At 32.1% G+C, this 21271-nt stretch overlaps 2 protein-coding genes across 6 annotated transcripts in view; one reads left to right on the plus strand and one right to left on the minus strand.

Annotated features, from left to right (window-relative positions):
* SYCP3 (synaptonemal complex protein 3) lies at positions 1 to 10239 on the plus strand. Its single transcript, XM_033116777.1, has 7 exons — positions 1 to 1738; positions 2141 to 2202; positions 2366 to 2400; positions 3925 to 4042; positions 4861 to 4960; positions 7798 to 7896; positions 10029 to 10239. Exons 1-7 carry the CDS (start codon positions 1604 to 1606, stop codon positions 10206 to 10208), a joined length of 729 nt encoding a protein of 242 aa, XP_032972668.1. The 5' UTR covers positions 1 to 1603; the 3' UTR covers positions 10209 to 10239.
* CHPT1 (choline phosphotransferase 1) overlaps positions 8577 to 21271 on the minus strand; it is a 25761-nt gene continuing 13066 nt past the window's right edge. The window contains exons 4-9 of one of the 5 annotated variants that reach the window (XM_033116774.1): positions 21086 to 21170; positions 18365 to 18496; positions 16034 to 16192; positions 15436 to 15561; positions 12882 to 12992; positions 10165 to 10338 (exon numbers count right to left, since the gene is read on the minus strand). In XM_033116774.1, the coding sequence (XP_032972665.1) occupies positions 10294 to 10338; positions 12882 to 12992; positions 15436 to 15561; positions 16034 to 16192; positions 18365 to 18496; positions 21086 to 21170 (658 nt within the window). In that variant the 3' untranslated portion in view covers positions 10165 to 10293. Of the gene's footprint in view, positions 10339 to 12793; positions 12993 to 15435; positions 15562 to 16033; positions 16193 to 18364; positions 18497 to 21085; positions 21171 to 21271 lie in introns of all 5 variants that reach the window. The other 4 variants (XR_004424110.1, XM_033116776.1, XR_004424111.1 and 1 more) reach the window with 4 other exon arrangements.

The raw sequence follows: 21271 nt of genomic DNA on the forward strand, positions 1-21271 counted from the left end.
CAGCTGACGGCCAACTAGCCACAGCTGATGGCCATTTACTACCTGAGCCTGCACCTTTCTATGTGAGGCTGAGAGCCTGGAAACTTCTCTTTGGGGCTCTGTCCCCACTCGCTTAGTAACATGTTAAGTAAAAAAGTGAGTGCCAGAATACTACACAGAATGTCCTACAATTTTTTATACTGCCCAAACACAAATAAAATTAAGCAGGGTTGAACAAAAACATATATATGAGGTAATAAGGCTTAGAAAATTGGAGAGGGGGATTATTTACACAAAAATCCAGGATAATTTAAAAAAATATTTCTGAATAGGAAATGGGACGGGATGGGGTGGAAAGGACTAAATGAGATTCAATGAGTTCTGGTAAAATTCTACTTCACAAATTAGGTAGTATGTTTGCGATGTTTCATAATACTCTTTTGCAACTTTTAAATATAAAAATATAAAAATTTGAAAAGAAAAGTGGAAAGCAACCAGCTTCAAGCGTATTAGCGGTAGGCCTCGGTCCACAAAGTGCTCTGGACCGTCAATCTCCCGATCAGCTAACTAGCCAAGGGCTTGGCGTCCCGCGCGGCCCACTGCACGCATGCGCACCGAGACCAGCCAATCAGCGACGCTCCCGGGCGAGGCGAAACTGGCTTTTCTCCCGCGCGAATTCCGAGTTGCCTCAGGGGAGCGCACGGTAGAGAAGCAGATACCTCAGGTAAGGAACTGGCGTCGGGGAGACCGTAGTGGCGGGGTAACTGTTAGAGATCTGTAACTGTGGTTCTCTGTCATTGGGGTTGTTTTCAGACGTGAATAAGCGCAGGAGTCTGAGCCCGAGGTTACTCTTGACTGGTGAGGTGAATATTTCTCATGGGCTCCACCTGGGGTCTCTGACAGGAAAATGAGGGCAGTGAACCTCACGCAGGCCAGGGCCTTCAGCGGGTGAGGGACGAGGGGAGAAGGGAGAGGGGAAAGCGGCAGGCTGAGCTGGGTCTGAAGGTCACACCGCACTTGGAACTTGGAGCGTTTACCGCTCGGGGGAGGGGGGAAAGAGAAGGAGAGAGGAGGGGGAAGGGTGGGCCGTCGTCAGCCATCTCTCCCTCCTGCCAGCCCTGAACCCATCAGAAACAATTGAAATTAACTAAGGGCCACTCTTCATTAGTCCTCGATGCCTATATTGTGTAAATCTTACATGCACGTTAATTTTCCGCGGTATAAAATACGTAACATTTTTATTTTAAATTTATGTTGCTGTAAGCTTTTTGGGGAGCATGCTCATGGTCGATCCTGCCAACTACGATTTCACTTCGTGACTGAAATGCAAAAAACTAGATTTGCCCAAATTGAGCCAGACTTGGTCAGAGGCGGGACAAAATTCTGATCTCCCAGCCCTCCGACGCGAGCTCTTCATAGCAGCACACCTGCGAGCAGGGTTGACGCTCATTATCTTGTTAACTTTTGCTCCATCAAAATAAATGAGACTCCTAAAATGTTATTCAACTAAGATAATCTTTATTTGATATCTCTAAGTTTGAAATTTACCGGTTTATTTAAATGGTGTCTTTGGATTCGGAAGGTTTAAGAGATTTATTTTTTAAAAGTTGGAAAACATCTAAATATGGTGCCCTCTGGAAGAAAACATACCAGGAAGTCTGGGAAGACATCAATGGAGGATCAGGTTATGAGAGCCTATGATTCTGAGAAAGAAGATAAAAAAGATCTGTGTGGTTCAGAGGATGTTACCGATGGTACAGTATATCTAATATTGTTGGGAGTGACCATATCCTGTAGTTCATTTATGTTGAACCTACTGCATTTTAAACTGTAATAAAACTTCATGTTTGTCATTTGGAGTTAGAGTAGCTTGTATAGTATCTTTTGCCTTTGCAATCCTTATTCCCAAAATGTCTGATAAATATTACATGGCTTATTATGATATTAACACAGGAAGACTTGCAAAATTGTTCATGTGAAATGGTCATGAATCTTAATTCCACCTAACTTGTAGAGAAAGTTTTGCATTTATATATCTGCTTTAAAAACTCATGTTGACAAAATGCCTAAAAGACCTCAAAATTAAGATATTTCTTCATTAAAAATTACCAAACTAGTATAATTTCAAAAAAATATATATTTTTTTATTAATGCAGAGAAGACTCCAGTAATTGATAAGCATGGGAAGAAAAGGAGTTCTGCAGAAATAGTTGAAGATATGGGGTAATGTGCTCAAAATAATTTTTGCCTATTAGATACTAAGTACTTTAAGAATAATCTACTTTGCCAATGAGTATTATATGTAAAATACTGAGCGATTTTTATGATATCAAGCATGACATTTTATGGGTCCTTAATTAAGTTTTTAAATGCAATTTCTTCATAGGGGTGACGTACAGAATATGCTGGAAAGATTTGGAGGTATGTTTTTAGGAGATGCCTATATTTAAAGAAAGTTGTTTTAAACCATATAATTTGTATAATAGGAAATTCTAATCAATTGTACTCAAGACTGTCATTTAATGCCTTGTTCTCATATATAAGATTTTGCCTAAGTATATGTGATTCAGCTTCATAGATTTCCTTACTTAACCTTTTCCAGTTATGGATGTGAAGAGTGCGAATGGTACTAACAATGGTGAGTACTTTTACTAGCAATGATTCTTTTATATTATACATGTGTGAATTTAATGGACTATGGAATTTTAGAACAAAGTGATAAGAAAAGTCTACCCCTCTTTGTGTGGATTTTTACAGACTCACGTTCTTCCACAGACTAAGTGATACAAACACACACATCTGTATGTATGTCAGTTTTCCATTTTCTCAATTTAGTTATATTCTATGACATTCCATTGTTCTTTTCTCTATCAGGAACAGTATAAATTGAAGCCTTTAAAATAAATATTATTTTTACATTATTAAACTATGTAGTTGAGAATTAAGGCAGCCTTGCTAGCTAGTAAGAGATGTATAATCAGATAAAAAGTTAATAAACTTTAAATAGTATGTCAAATATCAGTTATATTAACTGTGTTAGGGGATATAGTACTCAAAATAGAGTCAATATTCGGCTTCTCAGTATGGCTTATTTATAGAATCAAGTCTTTTGAGTGCTTGAAAAGCCTGTTTGATTTGGTTGTGGCAAAATGCTTGTTTTGTAATCTGTCTTATATATTTATGGTTATTGATGGATATTAGAAATATATTTATATAATAATGCAGTTCCATCATAATTACTGAAAAATAACTATTGATAGTAGATCCATATGCATGTGTTTAGAAAACATTATTTGAAGTATTAAAAATTTTACGAAATGCAGTACTTATGGGTAAAAATGTCCTATAAAAAGCTCCACAAAAATATTTAAAATGGTTCTTGAATGAATTTATCTAGATATTTACTTAAGATTTTTCTATGCCTGGTCTTTGTCTCTTAGTAAACGATATGCTTAAAAGTATCATTCACTATATTTAAAACAAGTAATTTTCTTATTCTTTAACTATTTTTATCCTTTTTGCTTTTTTTGTTTTTGAAGTTTTGTGTGTTTCATATAATGAGTTCTAACAATAATTCATCTAAGTGTGTTCTTTCAGTTGGCAAGCATTTTATAAATTTAGAAAAATTTAGCCTTTGTGTTTTCACATGAGAAAATTAAAGTCTGCCCTTGAGACCCTCTTTTCTTTTATTAGCTCTTTTTAACCGTCTCTAAATTGAAAAAAAAAAAAAATCTAGCTAGGAAAAGCAAAACTGGGATACTAGTAACTAAAAGTTATCAAAAAGCAAATAACCTTGCTTTTTTATATTATGTCTATTTTAAGATTTAACTTTAAACATATTTCTGAAATTGTTAAACCACGTTTACCCATATTTATTTTGAATATGTGGGAACAAAATATGCAATTTTATTCAACATTAAATTTTAATATTTATTTTCCATGTAGCTGACATTAACCGGGTTCTTTTTACCAAGAGAAAAAAATTAGAAATGTATGCCAAGGCTTCTTTCAAAACCAGTAATAAGAGAATTGAAAATGTTTGGAAAACCCAACGAGAGCAAAGGTATGGTTGTTGGTTCATTCACAGCCACAACATTTTTATCATTTCATAGTATTCATTCATGCAAATTATGAAAAATATTATCATCTTATATTTATTGGGATCTCCAGTAAAAAATATATTAGGTTTGGTTTTTCTGTAAGTCCTTTAGTCCTATAACTTCACTCCTTTGTAGACTTGAGATATATTTCCTAGAAATTAATAAAGATTACCTTTATCCCATTAAATGAAAATGGAGGGGTTTTTTTTGCTATGAAGGTAGTTTGTTCTAGAAATACACTAGCTGAATAAAAAGTAAATGTCATACAAACCATTAGTCTTGTGATAGTCAACAGTGTTGAAAAAGATCAATCATGTATTGTAAATAATTTATATATTTTAGCTGAATTAACTATTCTTTTGTATAAAGTCATTGTTGTACCAAAATGGGGAATAAGTGAAATATGTTTATTTGGAAATTTTATATGATAAATATAATAACTTCATTGAATCTATTATTATCAGAACCCATATTCATTAGGAGAAAATGAAAAATAAATGGAGTAAAATGAAATTTTCTGGAAAATTTATATATACAATAAAACTTCCTTAGTTTTCAAGAGCTAAAGCATGTGAGGGCTTTTCTATTAGCTGGTTAGGAAAATAAATACTTCTTGGAGTCAGCAGTAATCAAAATTGTACTTCTTGTTTTCATAACTGAAATTTTAAGGTCCTAGTTCCTTCTTTTATTATAGTATAAATTATGTAAAGTGAATTTTGTTTTGAATGTTTTTTCCCATATTGATACAAAATACGACAATATTCGTTACTATATTTTACAGAAAGAAGCTTAACCAAGAATATTCTCAGCAGTTTGTGACTTTGTTTCAGCAGTGGGAGATGGACATGCAGAAAATTAGGGAACGAAAAAAAAAACTAGCTGTTAGTATCATGCTTAGCTTTATAATTAATCTATTATAAACAAGTGTCAAGTGGGAATGGAGAGCCTAACCTTGTAGGAGACCCATAGAACTTGGCAAGGTTCCATTACCCATTGCTGGCTGTATGCTTTGGTTCTGCTGAATGGTAAATCAGAGAAGTACAGGCACATACCATTCTCATAAAAGCTGTTGGTCTTTGCTTCCTATATTGATTGGGATTCTTGCAGTTGCAAGCGACAGAAATTTGTCCAAGTACAAATTTGTCCAAGTAAAAAAAAAAGGATTATTGGTTAAATAAAAGAAGTCCAGGGGTAGTTTAGCTTTAGGTATAGTTGGATGGGGCAGGGGGAGAATAGTTCATGTAGTATCATCTTGGCTCCAATTTGTAGTAAGCTCTCTCAATGTGGTAAACAAAATAGCTTCTTGCAATCCCAGACTTAACTAAAGTTTAGTAACCCTAGTGGACTAAGATAGTCTTTCTCATTAACTCTAGTATAAAAGTCCTCTGGAGGAATATCACTGATTAATTTGGATTATTTGTCTATTCTTGAACCAGTCGTCATGGTCAAACATGGTTTGCTCTTAATGGCCAGATTTGTTACCTGCCCATTTCTATAGGAGATAGAGGTCATATGGTATATAACTACATTAACTATCCTTTTATTTCATCCTTTCATTGTTTGTAAAATTATCACACATTTCTTATTTTAATGCTAAGGTGCTATTCATATTAAATAATTTTAAGGGTTGGGTGATCAGCTCTGTTTTGGAAATGTTAAAATTTAAGATGCATATGAAACATGCATCTGAAACAAGGGGAGATGTTGTATAGGCCACTGGTGTAAGTCTGGAGTTCATGAAAGAAATACGGGTTGAATATACAAAGTTGGGAATTTTTTCAATCTCCCATCACCATATCTACCCACCCACCTACAACCCTCTGTGCTCATATGCTCTACCTTCTCACTGCTCTTAAGGATGAGCTATCCTTGTTCCCTGCTAAGGCCAAGGGAGTGATTGTAAATGTAAAAGAGAAGTGTTAAGGACTGAGCTCTGAGTAAGTACTTCGGTGTTTAAGAGTTCAAAAAGATGAGGAAGAACCAGTAAAGAAGACTAAGTGGCCTAATAGGTAGAAAGAAAACCACTGTAAGCACAGTAAAGCCTTTTAAGGAGAGTGGATTAACTTTTTATATGCTGCTTATAGGCAAAGAAGTTAGATTTGGCAATGTGAAGATCATTGCTGTTGATCAGAATGGTTCCAATCAATCTTGAACAGAATGATTTTGGTGGAACAATGAGTGCAAAAACCCAGTTGGAATGAGTTAGAGAGAATGGGAAAGAAATGGGGTGGTAGCCTGAGTAGAAAAGGAACAGTGTTTTTTTATTTTATACATTTTAAGAATGGAGAAAGACCAGCATGTTTGTGTGCTGTTAGGAATATTTTTGAGGGAAAAGTAAAAAATATGGAAAGAGGGGGGACATTTGCTGAGTTCTTGAGAATGAATGGGTAAAAAAGTTCGCTTTAGCAGGGAACAAGGATAGTTCATCCTTAAAAATAGGAGAGAAGGTAAAATATATGAACACAGAGGGATGTAGGTAGATGGGTAGATATGCTGATAGACTGAAAGTTCTCTTTGGATTGCTTCTATTTCTTTAGTGAAATAATTAAGGTCATCAGATGGTAGGAAATATGTTGCCTTTTGAGGTCAAATGAGAAAATATAAAATGCTTTCCTGAGTGGGCCAGTGAATGGACTAAGGAAATACAATTATCAAGCAACATTACGGGTCCAATTTAGGCTAGTGATCATGATTTAAAATTAGACCTGTTAGCATGTTGTGGATTTTTCTCCAGTTATGACCATCTACTGGGATGCAGGCAGAATAGCTAGAAGAGTTCGGTTTTCCAGGGTTGGGGTTTAGCTAAACAAGTGTGACAGAGTAAGAAGGGAGCAAGCTATATAGGCCAAGGAATAATAATGATTGACCATAGAATTTACACTGGGAAAGAGGAAAATGAGGACATGGGAATAGGGATAGGGGATAGTGAAAAGTAGGTAAGATGCATAGATTTTAGATCTTGATGGAGATTATTGAGCTCCATCAATAATCCTTTCTTTTTTTTTTTATAAAAAGAGAAAGCTAGAACAGTAGGGAGATAGTGGTTGAATTGTGGGATATATGGAGAAACAGTATGGAATAATGGTTAGAGACTGGAGTCTGGAAACATACTGTTTGGAATCACATTCTAGTTTGACCAAATGTTAGTTGTGAAACTATGGAAAAATTATTTTTCTTTATGCCTTAGTTTCCTCATCTATGAAGGGGATAATAAGAGTGCCTATCTCATAGAATTTACGAGTTCATATATAATTTTATTTAAAAGATTTCAGAGTAGTATCTAACACAAAGTTAATATGAAGTTTACTATTATCAGTACTATATAGAGGTTATAGTTATTGGTATTGACAAAATATAGCATATGAAGTATGTAAGTGAGTGGCTAAAGTAGGGTGTAGGACAAAAATCATTGCTGGAAAGTAGGCCAAGGAACTTAAAGACCAGCATTACTGGAAGGATCATCTATGTTGATACTGAAAGCACCAAGAATTAAGACAAATTTTGAGTATTAAAATTTTTTATTCAGTGACCAGTAGGATTATTATATTTTTGTTTTATATTAGTGGTGAATACAAATTATCTAAATTTGGTCATAATAATGTTAAAGCAAAATGTTAAATGTATTGATTTTAAACTATTCTTTTTAAGCTTACTTTTTGCTAAATTTAAAATTTTACTCAAATTGTTACCACATAATTTTTTTCTTTTACTTTTGTAGAACCTTTTTCGACAGCAACAAAAGATGTTTCAACAATCTAGGATTGTTCAGAGCCAGAGACTGAAAACAATTAGACAGTTATATGAGCAATACACAAAGGTCTGTTGTATTTGGCAACACAGTATATTCTTATAAAATAATTCATGTATGGAAGTAGAAGATAATGTTTTTCTAAGTTTAAGGAAAGAACGTTTTCTTATATATTTTAAATTCTTAACTATCCATTTCTAACATATTGTTTTTGATTTTAAGTTCTAAATGTATTTTATTTTAGGAGTCTAATGTTTTGGGGGAATTATTCAAAACAGGAAATGGTGAACTGCAAATTGTATGTAAAAATTGTACATATTGTACATAAATTCATATTTTATTAACACTCATGATAGTTCTCTATTCAACTAAAAATACAAAGTACATAATTCATTTTTAGGTAGTCTTTTACTTGTCTTTATATCCTCAGTGTTTGTTAAATAGAAAGTACCTATTGAAATTGATGAATATTTATTTTCAAATGTATTATATATGTGTTTTATGGCATATTTGCTTTTAGAATCATTCCAGTGACTAAAAATGGCTTTATATGCCAACTTATAGAGATGGCACAGATACAGAATAAAAAAGCCTGTTGATTAAAAATTTTTGGATTGAGAATTATCTAATGACACATGCATATTAAGAAATTGTGGTCTGTGGTATTGACTATTGACCTTATTCATGCAGATATGTATTTTTAGTAATTTTTCATAGGAGTTCATTGGAATCCTTTTTTTTGGGGGGGGTGGTGGGGGTTATTTTAGAAAATCTTGTTCGTAGACATGTCAAAATGTCACTTCTAAAGGAATTTGTATTCTCTGAGTAAACTAGTAAAATAGTTTTAAAACAAATACTTTTAAAGAACTTTAAAATATGATATTTGAACACAAAAGTTATTTTTAAAAGTGTTTCCAATCAGCTTGCTCTAATACCTCCCTGAAAATTGTTGATTGGTATGAAGATTTGATAACGTACTAGAAAAGATTTCTTCTAAATATTATCACTAAATATTACCACTTAGGATAGGAACATTAATATTATATTCGATTCCTCCACCTCCCTTATTCTTCACATCTAATTATTAGTATGTCCTGCAATTTTCACCTCTGCAGTGGTTCTTTCTTTTTTTTTAAATTTCCACTGCTACTTCCCTAGTTTAGAACCTCATCAGTCTTTGCTTATACTATTAAAACGCTAACTGATTTATCTGTTCTCTAATCCATTCTTCATAGGTCTGCTATACTATCTTCCTAAACATTATTTCTTCCCTCCTGAAAAACTGTCAGTAACCTCTTATTATAAATTTTTAGGTATTCAATATTCCCTCCACCCAATACTGTGATCCTCTTTTTATGTTTCAGTTTCTACATTTGTTCATTACTCTCACCCCTCATCATAATTAATTGCTTTCTCTGAATTCACTGACTATGCACTTCCATGCTTTTGCTTATGCTATCTGCCCTAGAATACTTTTAACTCCTTTTTCTTTATCTACTGAAATCCTATTCTTTTGCCAACTAAATTACAATTAATCCCCATTTTCTATTACAGAGCCACAGCAAGTTGTTTCCATTCCTATTATAAAATTGTGTTATTTTTGTTCATATGTCTCTTCTCACTGGAATAAGGGAATGATCATGTATTATTTTAAATTTCTCCACAGTACTTAACATCATATACTTTTTATATAGTAGGCATTAGGATCACTATTTATTGGATGAGTAGTAAAGATTTATGACATAATTTTTGTTTTTCATAAATTGAAGAGGTATACTACAGATCATTTTATTCCCTCTATAATGAATTCACATCACCTTGACTGTTAGTCATAATAAGTAGATTACAACCTGATATTTAGAAAGCTTATTATAAATTTTCAAAATGATTGTATTTATTGTTTTGGGAATTTTTTCTTTTTATGTTCAATATTGAAACCTTAATTCATGAACCACTGTTTTGAGCAAAGTACACTACACTGCTGTTATACCTCCTATAATAATAGTTGATTCTTGTCTGACATTTTTTAATCTTTTAGTGGGTATTTTGGTTTTGATGTATTACTTAGAATATTTTTATTTAGAATAAATAATATACATTGAAAATTTAAAAATTCCTACTTTTGAAAATTAATTGTACAAGTTTAGAACCTGAGATGAAAAGTGGTGGTTTGTAACTGAATTTAGCCTTTTGTATTTTAGAGTATGGAAGACTTGGAGAAGAATCATAGTAATCTAGTTACTGATGCACAAAACGAACTTAGAAATGAAATGGCTATGTTGCAAAAAAAAATTATGATGGAAACTGTAAGTCATTTAAAAATCCAAAAAATAAGGATTAATATAAGCATTGAAATGTTTTATTTGCTGAAATATGTATAACACTTATCTAAAAATTAAACAAATGTCTAATACTTCCTTTCATGTAACAGCAGCAGCAAGAGATGGCAGCTGTTCGAAAGTCTCTTCAATCCATGTTACTCTGATGACTCTTTGAAGGAAGAACTTGAACCTAAGTAATATGATACAATTATAATATTAGCTAAAAGGCATGTAAATCTTCAGAGTGGTTTTAAAATTCTAGTTTAAAATATTATATCCCATTTATCATTAGCTTAAGTGTAAGCCTCCTCTTTCTGTTAACCTTCAAATAAAATCTGAACAGTTATGTGAGTAGCAGCAATTTCTAAATTATATGTACCAAACTTTCTGATCTTTAATAATAGTAATAGTGGATTTTTCTCTTTAACACTTGTCAGTTAACTTCAGCAATAAAGATGACTTAATTTCAGGTTTTGGCTTCACTGTATCTCTGTCAGTCCCAAAAAGTAGAAAGCACAAGTATAGAAGGTTACACTGTTCTTCCTAAGAAAAAAATCTATTTTACATGTACATCCTTTTGTATATAGTCATTAAGTTACACAGCCAGTTCTAATGATAAGATTTCAAAAGAAACTACTGACTTATAAAATTTATTAAAAGCAACTTAAGTTTGTGTTGTGGAATAAACCTGATGAAAACCATTAAGACAACTGAACAGATTATATAAATATCACTTTTAAAATATGGATTAGTGAATATGTCATTTCCACAAAGACATCAAAATGTCATTTAATTGGGCTTGGTGCACAATTAAATGGCACATATCTGTAGTAATGATTAAGAGCATATTATCAACATACCTAATTACTTATGGTGTAAGTATTTCACATCTGTCTTCAAAAATAAATTACCTAGAATGTTTTTTTCAGTTTTAATATTCAGTAAATATATGGAAGTTTGATTTTACTTTCATTTCCAAACTTGAAGTTAATTCTTATACCTTGTCTTTTAAAATGTCTCATAAGATAACATGAAACGTGATTTAATAAATATTAAACTATTTCAGCTTTTGCTTGAAATAAGTCAAACTTACTATTTTCTTGCTCAAATTGCTTTCACTGAATCTTTCAAAACAAAAAATAATGCCCATTAGGAGGAGAGGAGTGATTTCCTCCTGTTTTTCCATGTTTTAAATTCTAGTTTTTGCCCCTACAACTCATTAGTTTTAAGGTTTTCAACGTTTTAAAAAATAAGTCCATACTGATTCTCTTTTTCTGTGATAAGTTACATAGAAAGAAATTAGTCTGCCACCATTAACAAATATCTGACACTAAGGGGACAGTTTACTTCCTAAATTTTTGCACTTTGTAAAGGATTTCCATTTTAAGCCAAAGTATTTAGAATATAAATCTCAAGTACTACTCAAATTTCTAAGAGGGTCCTTATTTATGTTTACTAGTAGTTACAGGGGCAAAATAAGTACTCGAGTGTTTTCTGTATACTTAATTCACACAAATATATATTTCTTCCTCTTAAGGAATATCATTTTTTACTGTTTTTTCATTAATGTCGTGTTCTTGCTTAAGATATAGTACATGTTCTTTAATCATTTACTTTTTTATTTTACCATATGGTTTATGGTCTACAGAATTTGTATAAAATTAAAAATAGGGTAAGATAGGAGTCTGAGGATTTGGATCACCAAAGATCCTTGTAGTAGTAGTACTATCATTCATAATTTTCACTCTAAATACTTTTAAGTGAGAGTAGAAAGATGTGAACCAGTACATAATGTACATAGTGGTTGAATAACGGATACTTATTTTACCCCCTTTTTAACCTGTAATGAAATGTATACTTGAAGTAACTTTGGCTGATATTCTAAAGGGAAAATAATTTTGCCATGTTTTCATAAATTACTAATTTTCTTACATGTCAACTGTGCTTTAGCTACTGTATTATTTTCATAAAAGGGAATGTTTAATGTCCACCTTTTTGTAACAATGAAATTTTAACTCAGAATATCAAAGAACAAATTACCCTCACTGTAAAGATTCATTTGTTTTTCTGAACTTGGTAAAACAAATTCCTTTTACTAAATACAAGTTGTAGAAAATTCCAGTAGCCTTTTTAAATTTTAGTTGGCATATTAAAGCAAGTATTTACTTTTATATAATAATTAACATACCGCTTTTGAAAAATGGCTAATAAAAAAGCATTTCGTATAGCATCATTTGACTCAATAATTAGAGTATTACAATCCATGCACTTATGCAATATTATGAACTCGTCAGTTTTTAGCAAAGTAAGTGTCATCCTCAACATGGCTAAAATCCTTTAAGTCCTAAATTTTTATGTAATCATTTGGCAATGAAAATCCCAAGTCTCTAATAAAGATTTCTGAGACAAAGAGACTGTTATTTAGAACTATAATGGTGCACTTTCGTACCCTCAGAAAATTGAAATTTCTTTCTTTGGTTTTGTTTCTAATTATTAATAATTTATAGATTGTATTACTCTGATAACATCGGTGGTCAAAAATACTGATACATAATGAGAGCTTAACAACTGAAACAAGACATAATGGAATCTATAGGACTTAGTGTTTTATATTCAAATATAACCTTATTTGATAGTATACTAGCCTCCTGCAAAAGGGATTTCCTTCACTCCTAGGTTCCCCTAACTGCTTCTCCTCTTTTCCTTGGGCTATTAGTCAATATGCTTGTGAACCTGTTCAGGTGCTTGATGACATGAAGTCTTGAAGATATTTAGATGAAGATGTCTTGAAATTTGCAGGCACAAAGCACTAAAGTACATCACCATATCAAATGAAGAAATGACCTTTAGAAACAAAAAAGAAAATATAAAATAGATTATGGTATATTTCTTTTTTTAAGCAGTAGCTATTTTTCTGCCCTCTGCCAATCTCAAACCTTAACCCAAAATTCTTCACTGGAAAATTACATTTTAAAGTACTTTCATATGTTTCATATTTGGACGTCACTATATATAGTCTTCTGGAATATGCAGTTATAGTAACTGAGGCTCAGAGTGGTAAAAGCTGAGACTAAAATACAAAAGCTGGAAAGTAACAATGCATATCTTGACTCCACATTCTTTTAATTTTCTGCTGTGTAACAAAGCCACAAATCTCTACTAAAAGGGGCTATCAGTCATAATGAAATCATTCCATCATATATATTTTTTATTCCTTTGAGATTAGTTGTTAAAAAGTAAATGCCTAGAAAAGACACCATAGTTGAGGGGAGGCATATACAAAATTGTGTTGTATACAAAACTGAGGAAGGCACACTAAAAACTATCCTCAGGACCAGGGGCAAATGCTTCCTTTCAGAAAAAGAAGCCTCCCAGCTCTGCTGGTGGAGAGGGAATTCTCACCCATGAGTGAAAAATCTTTTCACTTTACGTATCATTTACTTTTCACGTATCATTTACTTGAAAAGCTCCATCTAACCTTTTTCTCTCTGAAGCAAGAAACTTTTCCCAAAGGATGCCAAAGGGCATGTGTTTTGTTTGGGCTACACAGTGTTTTTTGTTTTTCATTGTGGTCCATGCAGTGTTCTAAAGAGAAATTGAATTTGACTTCCTCACCATAATCTGCACCACCATTGAAAACCAGACCAACTCATTCATTACAAAATAGGTGCTTGAATTTTTAACACCTGATATTTTAATTACACTTGGTAATTTCCAATTACATTTGGTAATACTTATTTAAGTTCACGAAAAAAAACCCTACATTGAATTTTCAGATAGTCTGAATAATCACTCCCTATTTCTTAGACTGTTTTAGAGCTCTAAAAGTATTTAAAGTGGACAGCAAATTAAAGGAAATTATTCTGATTTGCAGACACTTTTTAGAATATTGCCTGAAAAACTTTCAAGGATTAAGATTTACATCTTACCATTTGAAGAATGGAAGACTTGAATGGACCACAAAAGGATATTAAGTTATTAATTTGCTCCAGAAAAATGTGTAATACTATAGAACCTACTATAAAGGATCATCGTACATACCTAAGTGGTCTATACACAGAACAGATGCAGTTTTTTAGTGCCTAAATCTAACAAAGAGGGTGAGATTATTAAATTATCAAGAGATTCACTGCAGGGTTTCTTTTAGTGTACTTGAATACCATGTTTCCCTGAAAATAAAACCTAGCCAGACCATCAGCTCTAATGCATCTTTAGGAGCAAAAATTAATATGACCCGGTCTTATTTTAATAAAATATAAGACTGGGTATAATATAATAAATATAATATATAATAATATAATACCCCATCTTATATTAATTTTTGCTCCAAAAGATGCATTAGAGTTAATGGCCCGGCTAGGTCTTATTTTCAGGAATACGGTATATGTTATATACCACTTAACAATTTGGTGAAGGCCATTGAGGTCCAGAGGTAGGGAAAAATACAGTAGAATCATTCAAAACCACCATTAATTGAAGACCATCCATAAAGATGTCTCAATAAAATAAAAAAATGCTTCCTTTATCCACTTTTGTGATTAAGGTGTTAACAACAATGATTTTCTTTTCTTCTAATGGCTAAAACTTCTGTCTTAAGACCATAATTCTACATAATCATTTTGAATAATAATGACTTTTGAATATATACATTATCCATGTCACTTTCTTAAGCAGGATGTAATCACTGAGAATTTAATCTTTGATGAAATCATCATTATTAATATAAATTATGCAGTACATTCAAGGGCCATACAGATATATAGGGTTACTTGCTTCTAGCACAAAATGGTCCCAGAATCCACTACTTGGTAATACTGTCAGTTCTGCTTCATTTCCTCAATATTAGCTGACAGTTCTTGGTGCAGTAAGTGGCCACCTTTGCTAACACTGACTCCATCTAGTTTACCTGTTACCTGCTATAACTCGGAATAATTCCAACAAGCTTGAATAAGTAAAGTCAGACTCTAGTAAGTGTTGGAGTCCTTTGGGCAGAGTAAAGTGATTTTTGACATCTTTGTCCTATTATTTTGCGGGGAGAAAGATATAGTTATTTTTAAGGTACACAGTTATGTTTTTAAGAATTTAGGCTGCTGGAAGCAAGACCTCCAGATATGTGGGCCATTTCTATACTCAATAAAAAATAATTCACAGCTTTAAAGAAGTAATTTTACAAAACATTTACTGTATAGATAGTGAGACTACCTGATATTTCACTGAAATCACTCTTAAGCATAGTGCTATTTGACATGTTAAAAATAAATAAAAATCTTAGCAGAAAAGAACTTACCATTGCTATCCATAGAACAACATATTCGTCTACAAAATTATTAAAGTACTGGTCTAAAAATAAAAGACCTGGGCCAAAAAAGACAGTGTCTTGAAGATACAGTTCACTTTTAGTCATGTGAGCTATCTATAAAAAAGTAAACAAGATAATTTCACTATTAAATTTTAAATATTTTAGCTTTTATTTTCAGGACAGAATTGATTGTAACTTTAATTCATTATTAAATAAGGATAAAGAGACCATTTAATTTCACATTTGATACAGAAATACTGAATCTAAAAATTCTCAAATTCATGACTGGATGACTAGGCAGCTTATTAAAGTTTCCAATATTTAAATTCCTTGATATCAGAAAGTTACCATTGATTATTATAGCTGAGCAAATAATTAAAAGAACTTACTACACAGTAAAAAGTCTGTCTCCTTGAATATAACTAACTCATTTACAGTTTTACTTGGAACACAAATAGGTAAATATTACTTTGTGATGATAACACCACAAAAAACCTACCCATTGTATAAAATGGTTTCCAGTTTTATGTTTCAGGACCAAGTATGTTATTTATACCATCAATCATAAATTAAAAGAATTTCTTACCACCAATTTTTGTGCGACTTTAGCAAAGACACATCCAAACATTAGTGTATAAAGACAAGGATGCTTTTCAAACACATTAGTTGCCGACTTTTTATAGATCATTATTGCCAGTATAATAATTATTCCTATGTGAAGTCCAGGTGACAAAACACTGGTGCCCTAATGGACAAAATAGAAAATCAGCATCACATTTTAACACTGCATTTATTATACTGCATTTTCTGAGCATCCATTTTGTATTAGGAACTAGACACTTAAAGAAGAGTATGATGTAGTATATGGCTTACAGGAGTATACAGGCCTTAGCGGTACTTTTCAAACTTTCATAGAACCCTGGGGTTATACAGATATAATACAGTGCCACCAATATTTGATTCCAATTTTATATACATACACATTTTAAACTAATAACCACTAAAAAATAACAATATAATTTATTCTGTACCAAACTTTACTATGCTAAAGGCCATCAACACTTGGATTTCCAAGTTAACATATGTCCAGATATTGAAATAAAGTTTAATCTGTCACTTTTACAAATTATTTTAATCACTGATTAGGAAGAGTTTAATTCTGCCTTGGTCTCTCTATACCAACACCACCCCCTCACCCCCCGTTTTTTGCATTTAGATTGCAAATGCACTCTTACATAACTTCGTACAATCCAACCCATTACATTTTTATCTATGTGAATCAGGATTCTTTTATAATTTGCTTATCCTAAACAAAATAGTGAAATAAATTTGGTATTAAGACTTTCTAAATCTTTAACCACCAATTTAAATGTGTTCATTAAAACTTATTTAAGTTTACACGTTATAAATTATAACTTACTATAAAAATCATATACTAAAACACTACATAGTAATAACATAAAAATTCAGACTAATAAAATAATACTTTTATCTGTATTATGGTTCTGTAGATTTTTATTCAAGAAAATCTAAAACATTTGGAAAACCTCCAGTTTAAGAGTTTGAAATCAACCACTTCTTAGCCATAGTGTTTGATTTTTTGTTTTCCTTCAAACATTTAATCAATTATTTCTTAGTAAAATATTCTCTAAAGTGGACATGGATCCTTGTTAAATCATATTTTCTTCAGTGGTACTTTATTTTATCATTCATGGTCAAGCAACAAGTATTTCTACAAGTATTTCTTTATGCATAGTACCATACTGAGGTCAACATACAAAACACCTCAAAAATTAATTTTTCCAAATATATCAGAACTTATATATATGAGTGTTATACTGTGCTTTTGAATTATGTATATAAAATGTATTCATAAGGATTGATAATGTATGAATTATGTGGATTCCTTGAAATTGTCTTGAGAATTTATAAATCATTTAAGAGGACGAGACTTTAAAACTAAAAATGTGGTATTTCATGTTTATTACTCCTCTTATTTATTAGACCTAGCTCCAAGTGACTGATTTTTTTTCAAAATTAAATCCACCCTTACAAAGTACAGAAAATTTGAACTATAGCACCAAAGAAATGAAAGAGAGTGAGCTATAGTTTTAAGTCATTCTAAAGACATTCCAACAACATTTTGATAGAAGATGGCATCACTGGAATAGGTACTTATATTCTTGAAGATGACAACATGTTTTTCTAAAAAACGTTATATCGTATTTTCTTAAAGCTTGACAGGAATTCTGACTCCCACGTAAAGTATTAAAGAAGTTCTAAAAAACAAATACATTGAATAAATACAAAAGTATTATAGCCTGAGCAAAGTGTAAAGAATACAAAACACAAGGTCTGTCCTCTCCATTTAAGAATTAAGGTTAAAAATTTTACCTTTTAACAAACTAGAATACTAGCAATAAACTGCCCCATATGTGAAACCATGACCACTAGCAGCTTTCTGGCCATACCAACAGGAACTCATTCCCTACCTACCTTTGTAGTGCAAGGCCCAAAATGCAAGAAAATAGATGGCAATTCTTAATTATGTACAGTAATGAAACAGTGGATGAGTAAATGGAATGTCAGAAAAGTATACTCAGAAAGGCTACTGAAAGAGGAAAAATGCTTTATTATCGGTCTAAACATTTTTTTTAAATTAAAGTTTACTGTGGTGACAATTGTTAGTAAAGTTACATAGGTTTCAGGTGTACAATGCTGTAATACATCATCTACATATATTACATTGTGTGTTCACCAAAAGGCTTTTGAATTATATGCCTTAAAAGAATCCTTTAAGATATTTAGTTCCTTTCCCCATTCCTGAACTTTGGCATATTTTTATTATCTCTGTAGATGGTGATAAGAAAATTTAGCATAAAATTAATACTACATGTTGATGAAATTAATGTCTTACTGCTATAGTGGATCCATTCTTGCCAACTCCGCCATGGAGGATAACATGGAAGTAATTTGAACAGGAAAATATTGCGCCACCTACAACTCCAAGAACTGGGAAGATCTTCAATTTTATTTCTAGAACGGGTATCTTTAGGGGTAGAGGAAAGAAAGAAATCATTAAGAAAACAGAATATTTTCCCCTATTAAACAGTAAAGAAACATTATGATATAGCCCTGTTCAATAAGCTATCCTTTTTCTTATAATCAAATCTTAACTTCTGGAATGTAGCCTGAAGTGGTAACTTCTGATGATTTTATTCATTAAGTGAAAAAGGAATCCACCAAATTCAGCTAAGTCTACTTATGTAATTGTGATGAGATATTTAATCTTATAAGCCTTCATCTGATTTAAAGGAATGAAAAAGGACAGTTCACTTGGATTTAGTATCTTTAAAAGATAGCATCCCAGAAAAGTCAGATACCATGATCTGCATCATGAATGTGACAAATAGTCATGATGAGTGTGCATGCAAAAATTCTGTGTAGTTAATATCCAGGATTAAATCTCTAGCAGTATATTTACCTGTTGGTCAACTGCTGTTCAAGAAAACTTCCAAAGGCAGCAAAGGATTTAAAAAACAGTAACAATGAATTGCCAAAAGCTATAGGCTAGTGTGTTTTGAAAATAGACTTTGAAATATTGTACCAAAATGTGTGGAAACTACAGATTAACAATTAAGTTTAGAAAATTTACATCTAAAATAAGTATCCTTGTTGTTGAGAATAAGCAGATGTGCTTTCTCCCTATGGTATTGTCAAAACACTGAAATGACTTGAAGATTAAATTAAATTCTTCCCCATTAAAACTAAATCAGGATTCCAAATTTAAGACAACCACATCGGACTTAATGACGAGAGTTGCCTAACTGCTTCTAGGTCTGCATTTACCTATGGGTACTAGCAAAGCAGCTACCTGAAAAAACACATCACATCCTTCTAGTATATTCTAGAGGCCTACAGTAGCAAATACTTGATTCCATTATTTATTTTATATGAGGAGGAACACAAATGTCTCAGGGAATGTACCACTACTTAAAAATATGCCCAAAGTCGATTTCTGAGCCTAGTGATATGAACTGTAATTGGCAATTCTGAAACTAAAATGCCCCAGAGAAATCTCATTATTTTTAATAGACTTACTTTTTAGAACAATTTTAGGTTCACAGCAAAATTGTATGGAAAGTACATTGAGTCCCCATATGCCCCTCACCACCCCCACTATCAATACCCCCCACCAGAGTGGTACATTTGTTATAGTCCATGAACCTACAATGACACGTCATTATCACCCAAAGTGCAGGGCTCTCTCTGGGTGTTGTATGTTCTATGAGTTTGGACAAATGCATAATGACAGGTATCCACCATTATAGTATCATACACAGTAGTTTCACTGCTCAAAAAATCCTCTGGGCTTTATCTGTTTGTCCCTTCTGGCAACCAGTGACCTTTTCACTATTATCATTTTGCCTTTTCCAGAATGTCATATAATTGGAATCATACAATATATAGCCTTTTCAGATTGGCTTCTTCCACTAAGTACTCTACATTTAAGGTTCCTCCATGTCTTTTCATGGCTTGATAGCTGTTTCTTTTTAACACTGACTAATATTCCATTTCCTGGATGTATCATAGTTTATCCATTCACCTACTGAACACCTTGGTTGCTTCCAAGGGTTGGCAATTATGAATAAAGCTGCTATAAACTTTTGTGTTCAGGTTTTTGTGTGGATATAAGTTTTCAACTTATTTGGGTAAATACCAAGGGATTTTATGGAAAGACTATGTTTAGTTTTATATCTCTATTTTTACTGGTGATGTAATAAAGCTTAATAATTAAAAACACAGAGTCTGGAATCGGTCTACTTAATTCCTAGCTCCAGTACTTCCTAGCTATATATTCTTGGATAAATTATTTAATCATTCTAAAACTTATTTATAAAAAGGAAAAATGATAGTGTCTATTTTATAGTATTGTTCTGAGGGTCAGATGAAACAGTGATAGTAAAGTGTTTAGAAACACAGTAAGTGTTGAATAAATGTTAGTTGTTGACTATTGATATTATCCTTATTCCTTTTCTTAACTCTATGGGCTTGAGATCGTGAGTCAGCCAGTGTTGTGGACTTAGGTTGTAGACACAGAGTAATTTGGCTCTATAGTTTCTTCCTAGGCAAAGCATGAATTTACGACAGTAGTTTGCTGAGAGTCAACCTTTGTCAAAATACTGAGGTCAGCAACAAGCAGAAAATAAAAACACTCCTTTAATATGGGAAACTTCACCTCATAGTAGATTATAAAAAATCCAAATTAGCAACGTTTCTTTCCTAATATTGAAGGACAAATGTCAAATGTAAAATATTTTATTGAATTTACTTTTCTAAATACCTATTTTATGAGATACATTTTGGCCTGGAAAAGGTAGTTCAACTAGTGTGTTTAATTTTGTATTAGACAAATGGGGTTGTTTTCTTCTACGGGCTAATATATTCATGCATGGGGGAAAATGCCTTAATAAGGTATATAGGATAATAAAATTATAAAACAAGGAGAAAAGGTTAAGAAATTGAATGAATAATAAATACAATGCCAAGCAAGGATTTCTAAAGAAAATTAATAATGCAATATTTTCCCTAAATATTTAAAAAGTACTTAAATATAAATTTAAATACTCAGTTTTACCGTATAGTCCCACATTGTTGCTCCTCCAAATGTAGACAACACAAAGACGATCATTAACGCTACCTGAATTTCAGTTACATCCACTCTAAAAAAGAAGGTCAAAGAATAGAAAAGATGTTTGTAAATAAACTTCCTGAATGCAGAGGTTAGTTAACCATATATTAAACATCAAAGATGTATAAATTT

Source organism: Rhinolophus ferrumequinum, chromosome 10 (genome assembly GCF_004115265.2).
Source record: "Rhinolophus ferrumequinum isolate MPI-CBG mRhiFer1 chromosome 10, mRhiFer1_v1.p, whole genome shotgun sequence".
Lineage (NCBI taxonomy): Eukaryota > Metazoa > Chordata > Mammalia > Chiroptera > Rhinolophidae > Rhinolophus > Rhinolophus ferrumequinum.